Below are 23,392 nucleotides of genomic sequence, written 5' to 3' on the forward strand. Positions count from 1 at the left end.
TCTTTACCTAAATCAAGTATTTAAAGTTTTATGCTGTCCAAGTATCTAATGATATTTTTATAATATTCAATGTTGAGGAATCGCAACACGAAATTTATGGTAGGAAAGTTGTATTCGAGTCGTGACATTATCAAAATTATGGTACGATATAACCATCAATATTAAAAGTTATGGATAAAAAATAATAAGCTTAATTGCTAAATTAGTCTACATTGTTGGAGCTAAAAATTTGTGAAGTCTCTAATTTTTTAAAAATTATAATATCATCTTTGATATTATAAAAATAATATCAATTAAATTATTATCTCTGCTTCTCTCAAACACATTTGTTCTTTTTGGGTATAGCAAGAAAATACTTATGTGTATGGCCAAAATATCGTAGAAAATAATTAAAAAAAATTATCATATTTATTGAATAAAAATTTAAAAAATTTAAATATTTAAATATTCATATGTCAGTGAAATATTTTGGCACTAGCCAAATCTCAAATGATGCTTGTTGCCATCACAATCTATTATATTTTAATATTTCAGCTAGATAAATAAGCAGATAAACCACATAATGTACAAGAAAACCAGTGCAAACCCCAACAAAGAAACAACATAGTTTAAAATATTTATTTTTTCTTCTTTCTATCATTTTTTTTTTCTCCAAATCTTACGCTACAGCTCTATAACAACCTACCTCTCAAATTGTCACAAAGTATGGTTCATACCAAATAAAAATACCCACATATACTAGTTTGTTTGAAAAAAAATAAAAAAAATAAAAAAATAAAATATTCGATGCATCAAATAAAAAAAATAAAATAGACAAGCCTCCTGGTTGAACGGAAGAAAAAATGAAGAAAAATGACAACTAATCTATCTCGTAGTTTTTGTATTTAAATTTTTCTTTTAAATTAACCTCTATTCATATTTATATTTATTTGATAAATATAAATATTAATTTAATATTTATATTTATATTTATGTCTCCATAGATTGTGATATAAAAATAAATTTATAAATATTATTCAGTCTATTTTTATCCTCAAGTGGGTGAGAGAGAGAAGAGGGTTGAAGGTGGGAGGCGTGTTTCTATTTTTTTTTTCCCATCTTTTATATAGATATATATACATGTGCGTGTGGTTAGATATGAAAATAGATCCGTAAATATTATCGGGTCCATTTTTACCCTCGGGTGGGTGAGGGAGAGAAAGGGGTTGGAGGTGGACGGCGTGTTTCCACTTTTCTTTCCCCATCTTGTTATTTTTTCTCCCTCTGTTTCTTTGGAGGTTTTGTGGGAGACAGAACACATAGTACTACTAGAAACAGGCTCTCTCTCTCTCTCTCTCTCTCTGGGGCGATGGTGATTGTGAGCAGCTTAAGCCCGTTCCATGCGCTGTCCTGATCCTCCACTCCAACCAATCGTCTCTAAATCCAGCTTTCTCTGGACTACTATCGGCTTCCCCAGGTATGGAGAGATCTCCCTTCAGTCCCATTCCTTAATCTCTCTCTGGGCGTGTTTCTTTACGTGATGCGGGGTTTTGGGATCTCGAATCTGGGTCTCTGATCCATCCCACTGTGCCCGTTTCTTGCGGGAATGGAATGTGGGCTGGTCTTGACCCTCTGGTTGGCGTCCGAGAGGGGGAAATGCTCCGGCCTTTCGGGGGATTTGGGTCGTACTAGGTGGTTTTGGTCTCTGTCCTTAGGTCTTCCTTCGATGCAAATGGGAATGTAGGTTGCTTTCTTTCCGGAGTTGGGATCTGGGATACAGGGATGTGGGATTCAAATAGAAGGGTAAAAATCGTTCCTTTTCTCTGAGGGCAGTCGAAATGTGGTGGGATGAGTTACTTTGTTTATCGATTTACTTCCTCGCGGTATGCGATCTACAGTTCTGGTTTTGGTGACCGATTTGCGGTGAAAAGTTTTTTTTTTTTTTTTTTCCATAATTTTAGTTCTTGCTCTTACTAGTATTTCAGTTTCTCGCCACTGCAAAATATTGCGGATAAGAGGGAGCAATTTGTGTGTATTTTGACTTACTAATTGAGGTCTGTAATCTGATTTAGAACTATGTTTGGAAATGGTGCAGTAATCACGTTGTTTGTGCGGTTTTCTTTGTAGTGCGTGAAGGAATGCTTGATTTCTATAGTGATGGCAGTTTATTAGTGTTGACCTTGCCATTAGAGATCTGCGCTCTGATTTGGGAGCAATGGGTCCTGGTAATATGTATGGATTTTCCACAAACTTGGGTTCAATTCTTGCCTCTTTTGATGGATTTGAGATGGGGGTCTTTATGGTCCCCCAGGATGTAATGGGATCTAATTTCTTGTTTTAGGTGATGGAAAAACGTAGTTTTGGCCAGGATCTTTCCTTGCACATAATTTTTTTTAATATTCCCTTTCGTGATGAGGTTCTGGGTATTTTTTCATTGATTTTAATGGATCTGCTCTCAGGTTTCTGGAGTATTTGGATGTAGAAGACAGTTTGCGTAAACAGACATGGGGGCATGTCTTGCCTTACTGTGTGGGATCGGTTTCTTCCTTTTGACATCTTGATGTTGAAAACGTTGGGCTGATTAACAATGTTTCTGGAACGTGGGGTTTCAGTTATGTCATTTCTTTTTTCTATTTTATAGACTTATCTGGATATGCCAATTCTTATATAGAATGTGTTTTTTCTTGAGATTAGGTGTAGACTCCGGGTGAGACTCTGGGTGTTAGAAGTAGTATAATTCCTTAAATTCCACATGGTGGTTTGGTTATTTGTCTTACATGTTTGACCTGATTTCAGTGGAATTGAAATGTCTACTGATGTGACTTTAATCTCGAGACAGGGATGAGGGCTTATTTTTCTACATAGTAGATTGACAGAGGTGCAACTTGCTATCTAGAAGAATATCATTGGAGTGCTTTACAGTAATCTGCAGTTTTTGCTTAGGAGGATGAGATTGGCTACAATCCTGCTATGATGTGATTGAGTGGAGCTAGATCATATTTTCCATTTAATATTTTGAGCATTGATGGTGCTTGAATCGCTACACTAATACATTAGAATTCATGAGTCCTGATCGTGAGATTGGTCACTTTTTTAGAAATGGGTGATAACAGGAAAAAAATTCTCCAAATGTGCAACTTAGAACCCTAAGTTTGATCTCATGCCAAAATTAATCAACAAGATGCCTTTGTTTCAATTTCCTGACTCAGGTGGGGAAGTTTATATTGTTGAACCAAAGAGATAAAATCTTACCAGGTCCAGAATAATGTTAAGCACCACCTTGTCTGCTTGATATAAGAACATGGATTTTTTTCTTTTTTTCTTCTTTTAGTTTCATAGAAAACTTAATAGGGCAATTAGTTCTTTTATATGAACCTGGCAAGGAGGGGCCTCAGAGTTAGGTCAAATGGCAGCAAAGTTTCTGTTCCAGTAAGAATATAGTCGAATTAGCAAGAAGATTTTTATAAGGAAAATCTGGTACTTGTGTCATCTTGCAGGTGCATGCCTTTCTTCTCCTTTCTGAGTATATCTGGTGCCTACATTGATTATTGTGATGTAATCTGTTTAGCTTCTACAACTGATACCAACAATGGAAGATTTTGCATGTATCATAATTTCTTTCTAACTAGGTTATATTTTCAGTTGTTAGTTTCTGACACTATGGTTCTTGTTGAATTTTGGTTCCAAGTTTTCATATTTTCAAAGCTAGACAAACAAGTTTATCATGATATTCTCTTTTTAACTTTGTTGCAGCTATTATTATGATTTCTCTTAACTAGTTTTAGTTCTGCCTTTAGTGGTATGACATTTTTGGGGAATGAGGTTTTCAGAGGCTTAAATTTTAATTTTAGTGGGTACTGTCAGACTATGTTTCAAAAACATTAACTTTTCCTTTCATGATTATGACTTGATATCCCCTCTCAATGCCCTCCACTTTTGCTTTCACACCAAAGGATAGAGCCATGATTTATATCATAGTTTTCGCTTCTCCTTTTTGCTCTTCTTCATCTTTTGCAGTGTTTAAGAGTGCTAATAGATGCCTCACGAAACAAAGGTAGGGTTAGAAATGAATACATTATGGAAAGTAGGATGTGTACCAATTGAGGATACAGTAGTGCAGGACTAATTTTAGCATGGGTGCAACAATATAAGGAGGCTTAGTATGGAAAGTGGCTGATAGTTCTGCTGGAAGATCAAGACAGGGGAGGGTAAGATTTGGATGAAATTTTGAGAAAGGACCTGGAAATGTTGACTGTAAAATGGTTGAAGCACTTAAGAATTTTGGTGAAGAATGGTTCATAAGATTAACTCTAATATGTTGGGATGAGATTTGATGTTAACATTACCATAATTAGTATGCAATTTGCTTTCATGCATATGTTGCATATATTATAGATTGAAACTAATTCAACCATGATTCATTTGTTTGCAGTAATCTTTTGTAAACCCTTTTATTTCACATAGGTTTCTGCCAGTATGGACATGAATTCATTGATCTCTGACATGGGTCACAGGTTCAGCCTACAAAGTGCTTTCAGGAAGTATTCTGTGAACCAGAACTTTGGTTGCAAATTTGGCCTCATGATGATAATGCCATTGGACAATAGCGCTTAACTTTGATCCCTTTGAACTATAGCAGATATTTGGCATTTGGTTTGCCGAGATCTAGTGGAGTGAATTTGAGAAAGCTTGATGGGTTCCAGATTCCCATCACATCAGCTCAGCAATGGCCTGTATGTTTCAGGCCGGCCAGAGCAACTAAAGGAGAAGCCTCCAACAATGAGCTCTACAGCCATGCCATACACAGGTGGAGATATCAAAAAATCCGGAGAACTTGGAAAGATGTTTGATCTTCATGTGGAGAAATCAAGAAAATCTGGACCACTTAATAATGCTCCTTCGAGGAACACATCATTTGGTGGTGCAGCCTCCCATTCAGGACCTATCATGCCTAATGCAACTGGTCGCTCTGGCTACTCATCTGGTTCTCTTTCATCTGCAGTTCCAATCACTGGAGGCTCAAACAGACAGAAATCCAATTCTGGACCACTTAACAGACATGGAGATCCAGTTAAGAAATCATCTGGTCCTCAGCCTGGAGGGGTCACCCCAATGGCTCGCCAAAATTCGGGCCCCCTTCCACCAGTGCTTCCTGCAACAGGGTTAATCACATCTGGACCAATTTCTTCTGGGCCACTTAATTCATCTGGCGCCCCACGAAAAGTCTCTGGTCCTCTGGATTCTACTGGGTCAATGAAGTTACATAGCATCTCCATTGCTCATAACCAGGCTATCTCTAATCTCATCCAGGAGGATGAGAATACATTCAAAGGAAGTTTGCCCAAGCCGATAATGTGGTCTGTTGTCCTGCTATTTGTGATGGGGTTTATTGCAGGTGGTTTTATTCTTGCTGCTGTTAACAATGCCATTCTTCTCATTGTTGTTGTGGTTATATTTGGAGTGGTTGCCACTCTTGTCATTTGGAATACTTGTTGGGGAAGGAGAGCGATCATTGGATTCATTACCCGCTATCCTGATGCTGAGCTTAGAACTGCAAAAAATGGTCAATATGTCAAAGTATCTGGGGTAATTTTCTTCTTGCAGAACATTGCTGGATTTTTTCAGAATTTAAAGAGGGAAGCACACTTGATATTAAGATTATGGAGACGTGCTAGTTGTAGTTGTTTTACGTGAGCTATGCAATTAACGGAAAAGGATACGCAGGGGATTCCAATTAATTTCAAACCTTCTGCTTCATACTGTTTTTGAAATTCCATGTGTATCTTGATTTACATGGTATCCAAATTTAACAAATAGCAGAAAAATAAATTGATGTCTTCCAGTGGTAGAAAATCAAATTAGATGAACTCATAATTTTGGAAAGTATATGGAACTTACATAATTTGTAATTATGGTTTTTTCATTGTATATCACTATGGAAATTCTGATATGTTTAACAGTTCTACTGTCTGCTTTCCTCATTTGCCATTTAGTTGAACTGTTGTGGGTGGTTGGACACTGGAGCATAGAATCTTCCACAAGTTATTCCAGATTACTATTTTTTGCCTCAAGTCCACTTTTCTATTTATTTATGGTGTTTACTTCTCAGTCTAATAGATCAAATAGCTCTGTCTTGTTAGAGACATTTCTTTTAGTCCTAAAGTATGCACCTGCTTTTGTTCACTTTTATGGTCAGTGTCACGTATTGTTTGATTTCACATAGACTTGTGCTTTTTGCAGGTTGTCACATGTGGAAATGTCCCTCTGGAGTCATCATTTCAGAAGGTTCCTAGATGCGTGTATACATCTACAAGTTTATATGAGTACAGGGGTTGGGACTCAAAGGCTGCCAATTCCAAGCACCGATGTTTTACCTGGGGACTAAGGTCATCAGAGGTAGGCAACTCTCTTATATTATTGAACTTTTTTTAAGATATACTGATAAATTGTGATTCAAAAAGCACTTAAGCCACTTGAACTCTGGTCATGATTCAGGCTATATATTGGATTTGCCTTTACTGCAACCATCCTAAATGCTCTTTTGTTTTATCATGATTTTGTGACATTGAACTCACTTCGTCAAAAATTGGAACTTTGGCAGAGGCAGGTGGTTGACTTTTACATCTCTGATTTTCAATCTGGGTTAAGAGCCTTAGTCAAAACAGGCTATGGTGCCAGGGTGACCCCATATGTGGACGAGTCCATTGTTGTTGACATCAACCCAGACAACAAAGATTTGTCTCCTGAATTCCTCAGGTGGTTGCGGGGGAGGAACCTTTCAAGTGATGATCGTGTAATGTGCCTGAAAGAAGGGTAATCTGAATTTTATGTTTGGTCATAAGCATCTATCAAGTTTAGAAGAAGCATGTCTGTTGCTTTCTGTCTTTGTTGGACTTATGCAAGCTTTTTGCCAACAAGTATCTAAATATAATAAGCATGATAGTATAAGGCCTCTTTTTTTGGTGAGAGATTTTGATGTGTTTCTTGCTGTATACTGCATGGGCTAGCATCAGGAGTTATTTGGCGTAAAGCAAAAAAAAAAAGGAAAAACAACTGCATTAACTTGTTAATAAATATTCTATTAGCACTTTGTAGATACTTACTTTGTCTTGTCAACTGTAGGTACATCAAAGAGGGCAGTACTGTTAGTGTAATGGGGGTTGTCCAAAGGAATGACAATGTGCTGATGATAGTTCCTCCTTCAGAGCCTTTTTCCACAGGATGCCAGTGGGGGAGGTGTATACTCCCAGCAAGCCTTGAAGGAATAGTGTTGAGATGTGAGGACACTTCAAAGATTGATGTCATACCAGTCTAGTGGATGCAGCAGTTGACTTCACATTTGTAGGGTAATCATATATGTCAACTCCAGAATTTGTTTGTTGGCTGTTGGCATTTGCAATTTCTGAAATGATGGTGATCAATGATGGATTAAGATGGAGGTGCTGTTTTCCTTGACTTGGTTTTGATTGTATAGCTTTTATGTTGTTATCCACCTTTTTGTTTATTAAGATTGAGTACTTCTGTAACAAGGATGTGTGATTAATGCAGCAGAGGTGATCTCCTTTGTGTTCAAAGGGAAGGATAAAGTGGCATTTGGTTTATTTGGTTTGGAGTTACTGAGCAAAAAATCAGGTTTAAAGAGAACTTTGTTGTCCTGTTCGCTTCTGAGCCTTTCCCTTCCTCACCTGCCCCGAATGTTTTAATAGTTTAGCAACAGATGCTCGTTTCGTAGGGTGGTGATTTTCCTTGATTTTGTTTTTTTTTGAGAAAAACTTCAGGAATTGCTCCACAGATTGCTCTGTGCATATCATTATGGGTGATAATATCTCACTGGCAGGTGGATTTTTTGTTTGCAAACAATCTGACCGTGCAATAATCAAACTGGACTTTTTAGAAATTAGATGACAAAAGTCTTACTGCATCAGTGGTTATTTAGGTTTTATCTCAGCATTGCCTTTATCTGGAACAAACATCTCCAATTCTAAGTGGGAAGCGAGTTTTTTGAATCAAGTATTCTGATCAGATGCTCCTGAAACATGATGCATTTTTTTTGAACGTGTATAATTTTTTGATCGACCCTCTTTACACATTTTCACAAATGCATCTTAATATCCTTTTTAAAATGGAAAATCTAGTGACCCATTAGTCCTTGTGTCATGCCAGGATGTCTTCTCAGTGGCTAATATATACTCGAATGTATCAGAGGATGCAACCCTCGTGGGCTTATACCTCTATTTACTGCATTTGCTTTGGGAAAGCCATGTCTCGAGCTTTCCCTCTAAAAGATGCCTGCTTTGGACCTGAGCACCAACATATTAGTAAAAGCCATGGCTTCCTCGAACATCTCAAGGATGCTGCCAAAATCATTGCAAGCCCGAATTTTTATTCCCATTGTCTCCAAACCCTGTTTGATTCTAACTATCAATAAGATATATGGCGTCATGTGTCTGAAGAATTTACTCTGGCAAAGGTGCTTGCTTCTTCTCTGTCTATATTCCTAGTCTTATGTCTGTGTAGTGCCATTTATTTTTGGTTGCATTCTTTGCTTTATTTTGTGCTATGAACTTATGAATGGAAGATTTATATGCCAATCATTTAAGGATTTTCGTAAACTTGGGATGGTTGTAATGTTAGATGCTTGGGTGTTTTTCCCTTCCCACTTTAGACTCATCTTTCTCTTATTCATCCATCTTGTTACTGTTTATGATGATCAAAACATGATGAGGTACCTTTTTTCTATCTTTTTTATATAATTTCTTTTTCGTTTGAGTGGATGGTTTGGTAAACATGGAGTGGTTGCTCAAGTTGGTGAGCATTTGGTCGGCTATCTGCTTTTATTGCATTCCCACACCTTTTTTGTTGGTTCTAAAGTTAGTTTTTGCCAATAAGAAATTGGGTCATTGTTTATTTGTAGCTATTGCCATCACCTGGTAATAGTGCATGATGATCTCATGATGATTTCTGTGAACTGAATTTGGTTTTTTTAATAAAATTGTTTACTCCTCACTTGGTATTCCACATGTACTATTATGAAATTCAATGTTAGTTATCACTATTAAACCCCACTTTAGATTTCTCAATTTATTGTTCATATATGATTCTGACCAAGGTTTGCCATATCGATCAATACCATACTGCACTGGATGTACCATACCATATCAATATTGAATTGGTATGCAGTCTCATACCGTATCGATATTTGGAATGCCTCATGTTTTCATATTGCACTGCATATCAATATTATAATAGAATGATACTGGTACGAGATCTAGCATCAAGATTGTGAATATTGATTGTGACTGTCCAAAGGTTCTTTCTTTTATGATCTTTTTCTTTTTATTTTTGGTAGCAAGGCTGATTTGCTGAGGATAAAAAGATGCGAAAATTTTTTACCCTTCTAGTTATCTTTTCCTTTGCTTTTAAAATTCTAGTAGAGAGGGAGTGTAAACCATCCAATACTCTTCTAGTATGTTAAATTGATTTTATATTAGGATCCTTGAATTTGAGGTGAGTCCAAGGTTTGTGCTCCTTTTCGGCTTTAGTGTCTTCTCCTCTTTTGGTTTGTTGTATATCACCTTGCAACATGGTCATTTTCTGCAGTTGTCCATTTGCTTTGCTATTTGTTGATCATTGCAGTTCACTGTTTTGTCAGAGTTCTCTAATTAGCTACGAGCTCCTAACAGACTTTTCGCTGGCAACTTTTGTGTTCTATTCTCTGTAACTCAACTACCTGTCAAGTTTTGTCTCGGTGGGTTATATAGGTAGTTGAATTAACATGGGTGCACAGGTTAGTGAAATGCACGATTACAAAGTAAAATTAAATTGCATACTGAGATGAGATCCTGACTAGTCATATACTTAGTGACAATTGAAAGAGTCTAGCAAATAACAAGCTAGAGATATGACAGAAACTTCAGAAAAAAATAATATATAAATGTACATAAAAAGTTTGAGAAATAGGAATTGGATAAGTCTCGGATGTTGGCCTGTTAACCCTGATACATCAGTGTGCCACAACACTACACATCCAACAGCAAAGCAGAGAACACTTACAAACCAGGAATGTGTTTGACCATTGATGTTTGTTCAGAGAATATAAATAAAGAATATCAACAGATAGGAGTTTAATACATGACAAGGAGAAATGCTTCAATATATTGTTCAAGAAATATTCTGTTCACAACCTGATTCGTGCACAGTGAGATGGCAGTCATGTTCAGGCATATGTAGTCCCATTAGTAGGATACAGTATATATAACATTTGCCAAGTGAAGAATGGTAGAAAACTTTGTGCTTCCATGGATTAACTACTAGTAGCATCACTGAAATGAGTTTTACATGAGAAAAGTAAAATAAGAATGCTGTCAAAAGGGAAATCTTTTGATGGATGCAACCTTTTCAAAAACTCCACAAAACATTCTTGAAGGAATCTAAATCTGAATTTGGATGTATCATTACTTTTCTCAAAATAATTTGGATGTACCATTCCTGTGTTGGATTTACCGAGGCTTCCTGTGTTGACTTCCATTCCTCCATGTACAAAGTACACAGTGAGCTCCTTCCAAGAGCCGCTCTGACAACGTGCTCAAGTATGCCAAAGGAATTGGTCTGCTGTCATCTCCACATCCCTTTCAGAAGGATGATTATAAATGTCTTGATATGCTTCTGTCTGAATGTGCTTATTTTTATTCTTATATGGGAATGTCTATCATTTATCTCCATAATGGAAGTTATTTAGGCATTTTACTTGCCTGAACTATGAATTTTTACCATTTGAACTGGTAATGAGAGAGTATACCATTTCTGAATCTGCATCACATAATATTAAACAAAGATGGACAAGGTTAATATATGGTATCAGAGTATCATGCGATCGAATACCCTGAAGACTTGGTCCGCTTAATCTCTTTAAGAACTTAGTGGCTAATTGCAGGGATTAGAACATCTGATTAGTTTGATGATGAAAATGCTCACAAGCATACAAATTTCTTAGCAACTACAAAAACTAGAGAACATAAGATGAAATGAAAGGAAAATTGTTTGATACCTAAAGAGCGTGTACAGATTTGAAGGGTTACAAAGAGGTGAAAGATGAAAGCAGAGTTGGATGGGGCCAGTAAGAATGATTTGAACATTCTGCTTCAGGACACTTTATTTTACTTAAAAAGATGACGAAGTGATACAGTTAACCCAGATGAATTCCATAATGGTTGTTCATGTCGATGAAAACCATAAGATGATAAGATTGGTGTTTGTTCGCCTTTTTTTTTAGAGGTAGTTTGCTCGCTTCACTTGATATGGGCAATATCTCCTCCTTGGAGGTGGCATGCCCATGACTAACAGGATATCCCCATCTACGAAAGTATCATCTTTTGGGACCATGAGATGCCACCATGGACCCAAGCTGATGGTGACAGTGATTTTCCGACAGTTATTCCTGAGGGATGCCATCATGGGTTGATCTAACAGTGATCTGTATCAGGACCTCAATTGAGAATGTTGATTGGGCGGTCGCTTTCTATGCGCTTGCATGCAAGGACATGCATGCAAAGGGGCTCATTGGTGGGTTCTCTATTATGCATGGGTTCAGACCAGAGTGTGGACCTAGATGGGACCAATTCAATCAATGCTCATTAAATCTATCAACTCTACCTTTGTCCCCACTGATGTGTGTAATTTGGCTCTTCATGTAATCTCTGGGCCTCTGGCTTCTACATCTTGCTTTCAGAGAAGAACGAAATCTCTGCTAGAGAATTTAAAGGATCCTCTTCAGAGCATACAAATGTACATTCCTGAGAACCATGCCACCAGATAAAGACTGCTGATTGTTAAAAATTCTCAAGCAATTGATAAGGTGGCCCGAATAAATAATTAGAAGTTCGGGCTCATAAGGACCACGATATTTGATCATCACTGGTCCCTAAATCTTTGAATTCTCACAACTTGTAAACGTTGAAGGGACCAGGGAGGATGGTCCTCACCAGTCCAAGCATGTTAGTATCAATGTGACTGTGTTAACAGAAGACTGGTGGTTCTCAGTGAAGAGGGGCTTATAGCAATGGAAAGTCTCTCCTGCCACCATCACCATCGTAACAAAACCTGTTGGGCTCTTTACAGAAGCCAACATCCTAGCATTGTTGTGATTTATGGACTTGTTCACTCTTCAAAAAAATCTTCTTAAAAAGAACAAGCCAAGATCTTACTATTACTGTGATTTATGGATCCCTTCACCCGTCAGAAAGGCTTCTTCAAGTACCGGCGCCAATATGATTACTCTAAGGGGTGCTAAATTCACGACCGTAATCGAAATTGAAATGAGAATCGAAATAATTTGGAATGATCAAATCCTTCAAAGTATTTGATTCGTAATGAAAATCAAAATCAAAATAAAAATTTAAATTCATAAAGGAGAATAGGGATTAGATTCTATATAGATTAGGTCATTCCATTCCATCCTAAAATTAGAATCGACATAAAACTCCTTCTAACCAAATGATTGGAATAGAAATTATTCATTTTCATTTTGATTCTTGATCTCTACTCCAACCAACCAAACATCTTCTAAATGGAGTTCTACAGTATTGCCCTATTGGTTATGCTCCACCTGAGAAGCTAAGGCTCCAGATGCAAGTTTTGAATGGTGCATCCCCAAATATTTGGACAAGGATACTTACGTAGACAAGATTCCCTCTCTCCATTCCCTTCACCATTTCTCAGGCACAAAACGTCTCTCTCTCTCTCTCTCCCCCTCCCCAACACAAGCTCTTGGAATGTTAAAACATAAATCCAAATTATAAGACTTGAAACAGATCTATACAGCCAAAAGCATTCAGCAACATGAAACCATACTGTACTTAAAGATGACAACCAGATCAGATTATAAACGAATTGAATCAAAAAATCGTCAACCCAAATTCAACTTAATTATTAAACGGATCAAAAATTTCAATTTGAATCTGACCTGTTTAATAAACAGATAATCTGATCTGACTCATTTAATCTATTTATTAAATAAATTAAATTAAATTAAATGAATTAAACAAATTAAACGAATCAGATTAAATAAATCAGAACCAGATTAAATAAATTTTAAACACACTAAACGAATCTTAAATAAGTTAAACAGATCGGATTAAATGGATCAAAAATAGATTAAACAGATTAAATAGATCTGACTCAATTCAATCTGGATATTAAATGAATTAAATGAGTTAAACGGATCAGATATCTAAAATTCAAATTCGATTTAATTATTAAACAGATTGAACGGATCAATCCGTTTATGACTCAAATTCATTTAGCTTAAGCTCAAATCTGTTTATACCGAATCAAATTGATAGATCGGATCATATTTTGTCAACTTTAACTGTATCCAGATCAACGCAGAATAAAGTTTCCTGCACCTTTCCAAGAAATACAATCGGAAAATTTTGCCTGCATAAAAGAATTAAGGATTTTAAATGATGGGTGCTGACAGCGAGCTGCATCTCATGAGATTACTGGTATCTGTACACTAGATTCATCGCTCTGATACTCTGATGAGTCTCTTTAGTACAATAAACCGCTGCACATGACAACAGTAACCGGAGTAATGTTTCTATTCTCTACAACTGCAGCACAAGCTCCACTTGATACAACTCCCCATCAAACCTCAACCCATAGGCTTCAGCAGCATGAACAACACCATCCACCATCCCACCAAACATGTAAACATAACGCCCAGATCGGTCTGTGCATGCCCCATGAAATGACCGGTAACCGGGGCACTGCCCTTCAACCCGTAACTTCTTCCACGCTATTCTTGATGTCTTCTTAAGACCAACTGATCGAAACCTCACTAGAGAACTGACATCTAACAGCCAGAAGTCATCCTTCCGGTGCCTCTGCGAATCTTCTCCCCCATATATGAGAACCCTGCCCCCCAGTATGAGGGTCGCAGAGTGACCGACCCGTGGAAGTGGAATCTCACCCGGTACATTGGATGCATCATATTTGAGCTCCTTCCATTCAGGATGGTCTCCACCAATGTCAAAGAGCCATACATCATTGAGCACCTCATAACGTGGGCCCCTTCCGCCAAAAAGAACCATCCAGGTCCCACCAATCCATGTCAGTGAATGGCCCGAACGCGGCAGAGGCGATGGCCGGACATTTGGGATCCGGTGCCATCTGGCAGTTCTAAGGTCATCTGATAGATCCAGATGCCAAGTATCACTCAGTCGTTGGCCATCCAGTCCAATCCCTCCATGGATCACCACTCTCCGGTCTCCGGTGCAGCATGCCGCATGGGCTCCACGCGGAGGAGGTGCAATGGGGCCCACATCCAGCAGCCTCCACGAGATCTTGAGCTCGAGTGTTCCTTCGCAAAGGACTCGCCCAACCCATGCGTCATTTAGGCGGACTCCGCTGTCATTGATGCCACCAAAGAGGACGAGGGAATCGCCGACGAGGGTGCAGGTCTGTCCAAAACGTCCGCTTGGAATGCCCGAATTGACATGCTGCCAACTTAGTACCCTGTTGAATCCATTTCCAACGTATGCCACCCACGTGTCATCCAAATGGCGCCCTAAAGAGAAGACCCTCATATTAGAAGAAAGTAAAAGAAACATATGGCCATGCTGGTTGCTTCAATCTTATCTATGAATCCATGATAGGCTTAGTTCATTAACAATGCAGACCGCGTCTGAATCATAATCTGCATAAGTATGTAAAAACTTATAGCAAAATTGATAATATAATCTCTAATACTCCAATAGCACCATGCTATTTAAACTCTAACATAATCATCTTGTTACGTAAAAATATGAATGAATCAACCAACAGTTTGCTGTTGAAACATTGGATTATACAGGAACATTAGTTCTCAAAATTTTGATGATTAAATAGCAAAACTCTTTGATCTGGTGAACATCTCCATGAAAGGAATAATTTTTTCCACTTAGGTACATTTCCCTATAATTCTAACAGCATGCTTTTAAATTCCAACAGCATGTATTGCAATGTGTCAAAAACTCACTCTTGTATATAAGGAGATATTATCAGAAATAGATAGAGAGAACATTCCAGCATGGAAAGTCTATGTTATTTCCAATTAGTCATCTATTATATATGCATATTAAATAACCTTATGCTTTTCATATCCTTCGTTTATATCCACTGCATCAGTATCGAGAGCCAGTAACTCCTAAACACGAAATGACAAGGATAGTAAGGACCAAAGAGTCATCCAAAAAGCAAGCTATCCAAAGGAAATATTGGAAGCTGATCATATCAAGATATACTGGCCTTTGTCAAAGGCATAAGGAACAGAAAAGTGAAAACATGGATCATAACCTTTTAGATGAGGAAATAAATCATAGAAATGTCAAATCAGAGAGTTCAGGTTAACATTACCGACATATAAATATGCAAGAACAGCAAGTCACAGTGACTTGAATTAACATTTACCAGCCTCTAAGATTTTGATGCTTTTTTGGATGGTATTTTCTAAAAAGGTCCTCATACTCTCAAGAAATAACTATCAAATAGAATTTAAGAAAGCAAAGAAGCTTATGCATGTTATATGTGTTGAAAGAAGCAGGACTCAAAAACTTTGAAGCACCAAGGCTTGCAAAAAAAAAAATGTCTTACCCCATGTGTTGATGGTGAATTTTCCTGATCAGGCAGAGCATTAAACCTTTAATAATTACTGTAAATATTACCGACCAGGGAGCATCAATACCCAAGAAATGATTTCTGAAGAGGATAGATGGATTTATAAACAAGCGATGATGGGAACAGTTTCTTAAAATTGAAGGAGAAATTGCCACACTGTCCAGGAGTGTTTTCTTTCAATCACATATCAAAAGATGAAATTTGTCCTTCCACTTGTATTAATGACATCACCACACTGTGGTTCTTGTAACTATCATAAATGGCTTATCTGTCAAATTAAAAGGTTGGTAAACTATTTAAAACAGAGCATGAAAACTTCACATGAGTTGGAGCATACAACAATGGGCTTCACTTTGCAAATCTCTCGTCTATTTGCAGAAATGATTGAAGGACTTGGGGCAAGAAGTTTGAATCAAACAAAACCTGATGTAACTGTTAAACAGACATGGGTTTAATTTCATCAAACACATATATGGTAAATGCTCACCAAGATATGTAGTCAAGTCTGGTGAGACATCGTGGGGGATCGAATCATCAGAATCACATAGGAAACATATAAGCAGTTGGAACTCTCTGATTGTTTCTCAGATACCTGGCTTACTAGCACTTTCAAGTTTTATCACTCCATATGAGGCCTGCTGGATCAAGTGAGCAAAAATATTCCAAAGTTGATACACAAACATAGAATAGTTTTTCAATCATACATGGAGAGTGCAAACAATCTGACATGATTTCCTGTATTCAAAAAACTGTTCAGAACTGATGTATATGTTGTTTGAGCAGAATCTTAACAGTGATGATCTTCTTCTGGAGGAGTTAATGGAGTCTTTTCCAATAAAAAATTTCATATATTTGTTTGGAAGGTTTCTCTTGGGTAGCTGGTTACAAGCCCTTTGTTTCACAGCCTAGTTTTTTGACTAGGGATTTAAGTGCTGCTAGTACAAGGAATGCTGGTACAGCTAGCAGAAGCATCCTATGCCAGCACATGCCTTGCCATGCTTAAGCTACATAGGAGAACTTTCACTTAGTATCATCATATCAAGACTGGTCAAACTGGCATGGGTCAATGCAAACCAGAACATGTTGATATAGGCTGGTATGCCCAGTTCTTGGTACTGATCCAGTGCTGGAAACCAGTATTGGTCTGGCACGGTATATGCTGCTGGTGCTGCATTAGCATGAACCAAAACTAGCCAACAACTAAATCCTCAATTTGACCAGACAATCATTGTAGATAAATGTCAGATTAGAATGAGTGCACTAAAGAGGTCCAATAATCAATCAAAACAACGTTTATGATTAAGTATCCTTCACATACTCTCCAGATGGCTTTAGTTCGAAGGGCAAAGACAACATGTCATTGAGCTAATAGAACAATGTAGCTACAGCCTTATCTTAATGGGAGAAATTGTTTAACCAAGTGCCAGGATTTTCAAAGGTTGGTTCAAAAAAACTCCGCAGTGGTAAAGCGTAAACGATAACTGAGTTTATGGAACAAGCACAGCATCAAACACAACTGGACAAGCTGTTTTCAGAATCAGACATAACTGGCAGATGGGGATGGAAGTAGAGACCTAGATTTTGTAAATGCCAATAGTTGAACCACTTCATACCCAGATACACCAGTCAGATAATGTAATCATGAATCCTGAGGTCAAGATGATCAATGGTTTGGCTATCTTGTAAGTAACCAATATGAGCAAGTGCTCTATAGCATCTCAACCAAGTAAAATTCTAGGCACTTTACTGAACAAACTTTCTTTTTGCAAGAAGGGTCTCTAGAAAAGGTGATTTAGTTATATATTTCCAAAATAAAGTTAAATGCTGACTCAGAAGTGGTACTCAAGATATTAAAGAGACTACTCACCACCCTCTTCATATAGAACCTATAATTTGACCGTTGTAGATTCCAACTTTAGAAGCTACTGGCGTGCTTACTGTACTGAAAACATATAGCCAGTTGGCACTGATTAGGAAATGTCCATCTGGGATGACCAGGAGAATACAGGAACATTAATTTGATAACCTCCCCCTTTATTTCCCTAAAATATAATAAGATGCTGCTGGGTGTTTTCACCAATGGAAACATAAGCCTTCCTTCTCATTTCATAGTTTTCATTACAACTGTTAAGCTTTATCCTTCTATTTATTGGAAAAGAATGTTAATAGAAGCCATCACTTCTTTCCCACCATTTGAATGCAATATGATTTTTAAGGCTCATATTATTTCAATACTAACCATCAGATAAGAAAGAAATACTACCGGTATCACCACCAATCATTATTTTTAATCATGTTCAGAATGAATGCACATACAGTTCTTGTTATCACATCTAGCAACATCGAGGTTTCTCAAATCAGTTGGCAAATTCATCCTCAATTACCTTTCTGCTCTCTTTCCTGTTGATATTCCTTTTTGAAGATTCTTTTGAATTATCATTAACTTTTTTATTTAGACATGTTGGTCATGCACTTTCAAGGCAAAAATAAACCCTTCTTAAAGGGAATGAAACTGTGAAGAACTTGTCTTTAAGCCAAAAGCCCATAGTCAATAACATTGCTACTCAAGATTAGGCCTTGATGGAATATGTGATGCCCTTGGTATTTCAAGGTATAGCATAGGCTACTGGAAACCCTGTAAAATCTCTTTCGTTTTGAGAGCTAAAGCACAGATGCTGCACATCTTGTAAACATCTAAAAATGTCCATATGTTTTAAATGTATTAATTTATAATCTTTTCAGTTCTTTTCAAGAATTTCAGCATAACAAAAAGTAAAATTCTCAATACTTGCACTCACTAGTATCTGCAGAATGAAATAAAACAAAGGAGCCGGATGAAAGCATGCTTCTATATAAGGCTCATGTGCACATGCATGCACACGTGTTTGTTTACACCACATCCTTGCTCAAGTTGACACATGGGAGACACATGCTGAAATTGGGCGTATGGTAAAGCGAGAATAGGCATAACAGGCATCACAAGAACTAAAAGACCATATGAACACCGTATAAGAGCTGACTACAAGCATCCTGGTAAAGGTCGAATTGAGAGCATCCTACTATAGGCCGAATATATGGAATGACAATATACTGATACACACAAGCCAAATAGAGATACAACAAGGGATCCAACTAATTAAGCATGAATATCGGCCTGACCGATGGTATAGGATCTATTGTCTTGATAGGTGATATCAAGTTAGGAGCTGAGGTAGTGGGAGACAACTGACGTCAGTTACCACAACCATTAGGAGTGGAAATAGATGTGGGCTGCAGTCATAGTGGGCAGTTATTTTATTTTAGTACAAGTATTGAAATTGTACTTTATATGGGGATCCTTTGAAAATCAATCAAATTCATTGTTATCCTTTATCTTAGTTTTACTTGACCTATTACATATAACTTAGCTCTTCACCATAGCCTAATGCTACACCTTTCTACCGTAGCCCAACACTATATCCTTCTATTGAAGTCTAGTGCTACATCCTCTTAACCACCGTCGAATGGCATTGTGATGGTGACGAAGGTTCTTGAATGTCAAAGGATCCAGACCCACGCTACTTTCTATACTCTCTTTGATCCGCATCGTCATCTTTCTGATTGATCAAATGCTAGCAGCATGTTTGCGCACACTAACCTTGTTGCCGCAAAGATTCGGCATTTTTTCCCGTCAACCAACTAAGTTCTCTGGCACTCGTCTGGATGGGACAGAAAAAATGCCAACAAGCCTTTTCTGCCACACAGGTAGGACAGAAAACATGCCAACATTGCTATATTTCGTGCAATAAAAACAGTTACTTGTGCTTTCCTACTTAGTCAAAATAATCATCCATGTTCATATTCACTGGTAGCACAGGAATATCAACCGTTGTACCAAGGCCTTGATCTTCTTCAAATAGTATTTGTGAAGCCGTCTGTTGGGTTGGAGAGTGGTGCATGGTGTTGCCACTACCAAAACCTCCTTGGGAACCAGCCCTAACTTTTGGTTCTCTCAACTATCAAAACTGCAACTTTACGAGCAATACCATCTTTGAAGTTCTCCGTGACCCTTGTTGGCTTGCAATTTTTTGGTCAGTTTTTTTGCAAACAGATGTGGAAGCATCAAGAAAGATGGGCTTAGAGACACAAAAAATAAACGAGGTGCATTTACAGCATCTTATGCAGAATATTCTAGGTACAAGAACTAAATCCATGCACTGCCCCATATATGCAATAGCTCAAGATTCTTGGTTGTTTGTTATCCGTGGAAGCAATATTTGTTCAATGAGAGTAAAGTAACTATGAAGGCCTTATAGGAACTATGAAGAAAGAATATTACCAGGAATGAACAAGGTAGATGCCCCCTCCCCAACCCCACTCAAAAAAAGAAAGAAAGAAAGAAAGAAAATAGAAAAGGAAAAGAGATGAAGACGAAGAACTTTGGCAAAGCGGGGGAAGAAAAGAAGTTAAAAGCTTCATCACTTCAAGTGATGTCAATTCCAACCCTGGACGCTCTCAATTCCACTCATTCCTGGCATGTAGGGTTGCATTCTTTATCGCTATTAAGATCTGTCATGGGGATTAGAAAGAAAGGAACAAGCAAAATAAGCAAGAAGTTATCTCTCCGTAGAAGGTCAACGGTGATCAGCTAACTTCCGAAAACCTTCCTAAATAGTTTATGCTCCAAACTTTTTCCTAAGCAAACTATCTTCCAAGCTCTGACCTTTGACACCAGAAAGGACTCGTCAAGCTTACTATGGTTTTGTGTGATAAAAAAAAGAAGGTTTGAGCCTACACTTAAATTAAACAATAGTTCAAACAGTACCACGAGGATATAACTTCTGGTCCTGCTCCCGCATATATAGCAATTCCAGCAACATCAATTTTTTACGTATTAATTGCGATTAAATAAGACTGCTAATCCTAAATCCGAGCTGAAAAGAATCCATCAAGCAGTAAATCCAGTACCAAGTTTAAAATCCACCGAAAAACCTTGAATTTATCTAGCAAGAAATTGGGAAAGTGAAGGGGTAAAAAGACCGACCTCCTTCGCAGCCCCCACCAAAGAGAACGAGCCAATCGGAGACGAAATTTAGGGAGTGGGAGGCCCGGGGCTTGGGAAAGACCCCATCTTTGCACGACAACCTGCGGCAAGAGAGCGAGCCCAGCTGGGAAACTTGCCGGTAGAGCCTCTTCCAAGACAACGCCCTCCTCTCGTGGGCAGAGAAGGAGGCGAGGAGGGCGTCGACGACGCTGCGGTCCCAATCCCTTCTGCATATGGACTCCCAGAGGGAGTCTGAGGAGGCCAAAGATCTGAACCTCCTGCAGGTCATGGAGAATGAGAGTATGGACTCAGGGGGAAGGAGATGGAGGATGATGGAGAAGAGGTGGTCATGGTCCATGTGGGAGACGCTGGTAGAGTGGTAGGAAGGGGGAGAAGAAGAGGAAGGAGAAGAGGGGGAGGTCTTGGATCCTGGGGCTGAAGCCATGGGGCGGGCTCTCTTCAAGCTCTTGGCGGTGGCGGTTGTGGGGAGGGGTGGGAGAAGTTCTGTTTCAGTTGGTGGATTCATGGAGGGGAGAAGGTAAGGAAGCTAAAGGCTGGGGCTTTTGAGGACAGTTTGGTAACTTTGAGCTTGGGAGGGTGGTGGGTGATTAATGTGAAGTTGGGAACCTGGGAGGAAGTGGTAACTTGTTAATTGTAGTGGTAATTAACTTGGTGTTTGAGAAGGGTAGGAGATAAGGATGGAGGGTGGGGAGGGTAGATGGGGGCATATAGATGTGCAATGATGTAGAGGTTTGAAATGGAGCAGTTTGGAGTTTCTGGACTATGGAGAGAATGCGTGAGTGGGCTGGTAACATGACAATTCGCAAAGGAAGTAGACAAAGATGGGAAGAAAGCAAGAAAGAGATGGTGGGAAGAGAGCACAGTAGTGAGGGAGATGGAAGAATCTTGGGAGAATGAGAGCCCATAGATAGAACAGTGAGGGAGACTGGCCGCCCTTGTTATTATTACTCATGAAATAAAAAAAGATCACTTGGAAGTAATTAACGTGGTACCAGCCTGCGGTCTCCTTTGAGGCATATGCTGAAGTTTTTTCCCCCTTTTTTGTAAGAAAAAAAAATCTACTTAAGTTATTAAAATAGGCTTACAATCTATTTATATTATGCATTATCAACCCACAAGATTCTTCCCATCGGCACAGTTCAGGATACGTGGATTTTAAAAGTTATATATGTGTACGTAAAAATAGATTTGAACAAGATCAATTAAATTTGAGTTTGGATCTAATTAAATTAAAATTAAATAATAAAATTCTATAATAATGATCACATATAATTTATTATATCAAAATTATTTATATATTAAAAATTATATAATTTAAAGATCATAAAATTTTTATGTACATATAATTTTGAGATAATATATTATATTCAATAATTTAGATAATTGATGTAGTATTATATTATAAAATTTTAATCTGACTAGATCTGAATGTAAATCCGATCGACTTGATCCTATCTTGATCCTCTCTCTTTGAATGTATATATATATATATATATATATATATATATATATATATATATATATATATATATATATATATATATATATATATATATATATATATATACACACACATATACATATATATAGATATATGTTTGTATATATGTATACATGTGTGTAGTTATGTATCTGCATATATTACTTGCTGCGGAAGTGTTATAAAGAAGTTTATTGATAATATAGTTCAGCAAAATAGGACGACTTCAAGATCATATGCATTAAGATTTACATTAGATCATATATATTTATATTTAAATTATATTAGATTTTTGCATCTATTAGAGACTACAGTGGAAGTATCCTGCATCATAATATCTTTTTTAATTAAAAATACATTCAGAATTGAATCTTTATCTTTCATGCACAAGAGTTTATTTATTTATTTTTAGACAATGATAAAGGACTGTTTTATCTGAGAAACCTATTGTCATGCATTCACCAAGCTAATCATTCAATCAATAAGTGATTATAGGATACAATTAATGCACACATGGAAAAAAAGTGGTTAAGTATATATGTGTTATCTAGTATCGTATTAGTATCTAAATTCAGCAATATACATCAACTATAACTCTCAACAAGTATTTAACGAGGCTGGCGGGCGGAGAACATAGTAACAAATGGAGAGTAAAGGAAAGTGCCAAAATTTTATCAAAAAAAAAAAAAACAAAGAAAGAAAATGCCAGAAAAAGTTCAGCCTGTGGATAGTGGTCGTGACAAGGACAGGCAGTACGTCCTGGCACTGGGCCAACGAGATTTGAGATGTGGACCATGTGGATAAACTATTAAGCTATTAAGCTGACACGTGGCCCGGGCTCTGGATAGAGCACTCACAGAAGTTTGGACTTGTCCAACAACTAAAAACTTTGATTGGCCCGGTTGCTTCAGATAGAAAGCTACACCTACCAGCGGATTAGTCAGTTGACGTCGCTATAAAAAATTATTTCACACACACACACACACACAAACACCCACCCCCACATACAAACCTCTAAATAAGCAATTAGCTCAAATGTCTTTGGCTCAACATTGATTCATCGTAGGTCTTAAGATGATGGAAGAATACAATTTCATGCAAATTTTGCCAAGGAATGAGTCTAGCATGAGCCAAACTGGACCTATTTTACTTCGTGCAGAGCAACAGGACCTCAAGACAACCCGTTTACTGGTTGGTTTCAAGATAAAATACCCAAGTCAATCGGACCATAATAA

The 23,392-nt window shown here is 37.7% G+C and overlaps 2 protein-coding genes across 4 annotated transcripts; one reads left to right on the forward strand and one right to left on the reverse strand.

Annotated features, from left to right (window-relative positions):
• Positions 1-1,219: 1,219 nt before the first annotated feature.
• On the forward strand, positions 1,220-7,553 carry LOC105050410 (uncharacterized membrane protein At1g16860). 3 transcript variants are annotated; one of them, XM_073242426.1, is made up of 5 exons: positions 1,220-1,456; positions 4,412-5,565; positions 6,220-6,375; positions 6,581-6,792; positions 7,102-7,553. In XM_073242426.1, exons 2-5 carry the CDS (start codon positions 4,672-4,674, stop codon positions 7,292-7,294), a joined length of 1,455 nt encoding a protein of 484 aa, XP_073098527.1. In that variant the 5' UTR covers positions 1,220-1,456; positions 4,412-4,671; the 3' UTR covers positions 7,295-7,553. The 3 variants fall into 3 exon arrangements, with proteins under 3 accessions (XP_073098527.1, XP_019707590.1, XP_010928711.1); XM_019852031.3 differs by having other exon boundaries at positions 4,444-5,565; XM_010930409.4 differs by having other exon boundaries at positions 4,494-5,565.
• Positions 7,554-13,296: 5,743 nt separating this feature from the next.
• Positions 13,297-21,622, reverse strand: LOC105050409 (F-box/kelch-repeat protein At1g51550). Its single transcript, XM_010930408.4, has 2 exons — positions 20,657-21,622; positions 13,297-14,545 (listed from the first exon to the last, which is right to left on the reverse strand). Exons 1-2 carry the CDS (start codon positions 21,180-21,182, stop codon positions 13,584-13,586), a joined length of 1,488 nt encoding a protein of 495 aa, XP_010928710.1. The 5' UTR covers positions 21,183-21,622; the 3' UTR covers positions 13,297-13,583.
• Between the last annotated feature and the right edge of the window lie 1,770 nt (positions 21,623-23,392).

This window comes from Elaeis guineensis, chromosome 8 (genome assembly GCF_000442705.2).
Source record: "Elaeis guineensis isolate ETL-2024a chromosome 8, EG11, whole genome shotgun sequence".
NCBI classification, from domain to species: domain Eukaryota; kingdom Viridiplantae; phylum Streptophyta; class Magnoliopsida; order Arecales; family Arecaceae; genus Elaeis; species Elaeis guineensis.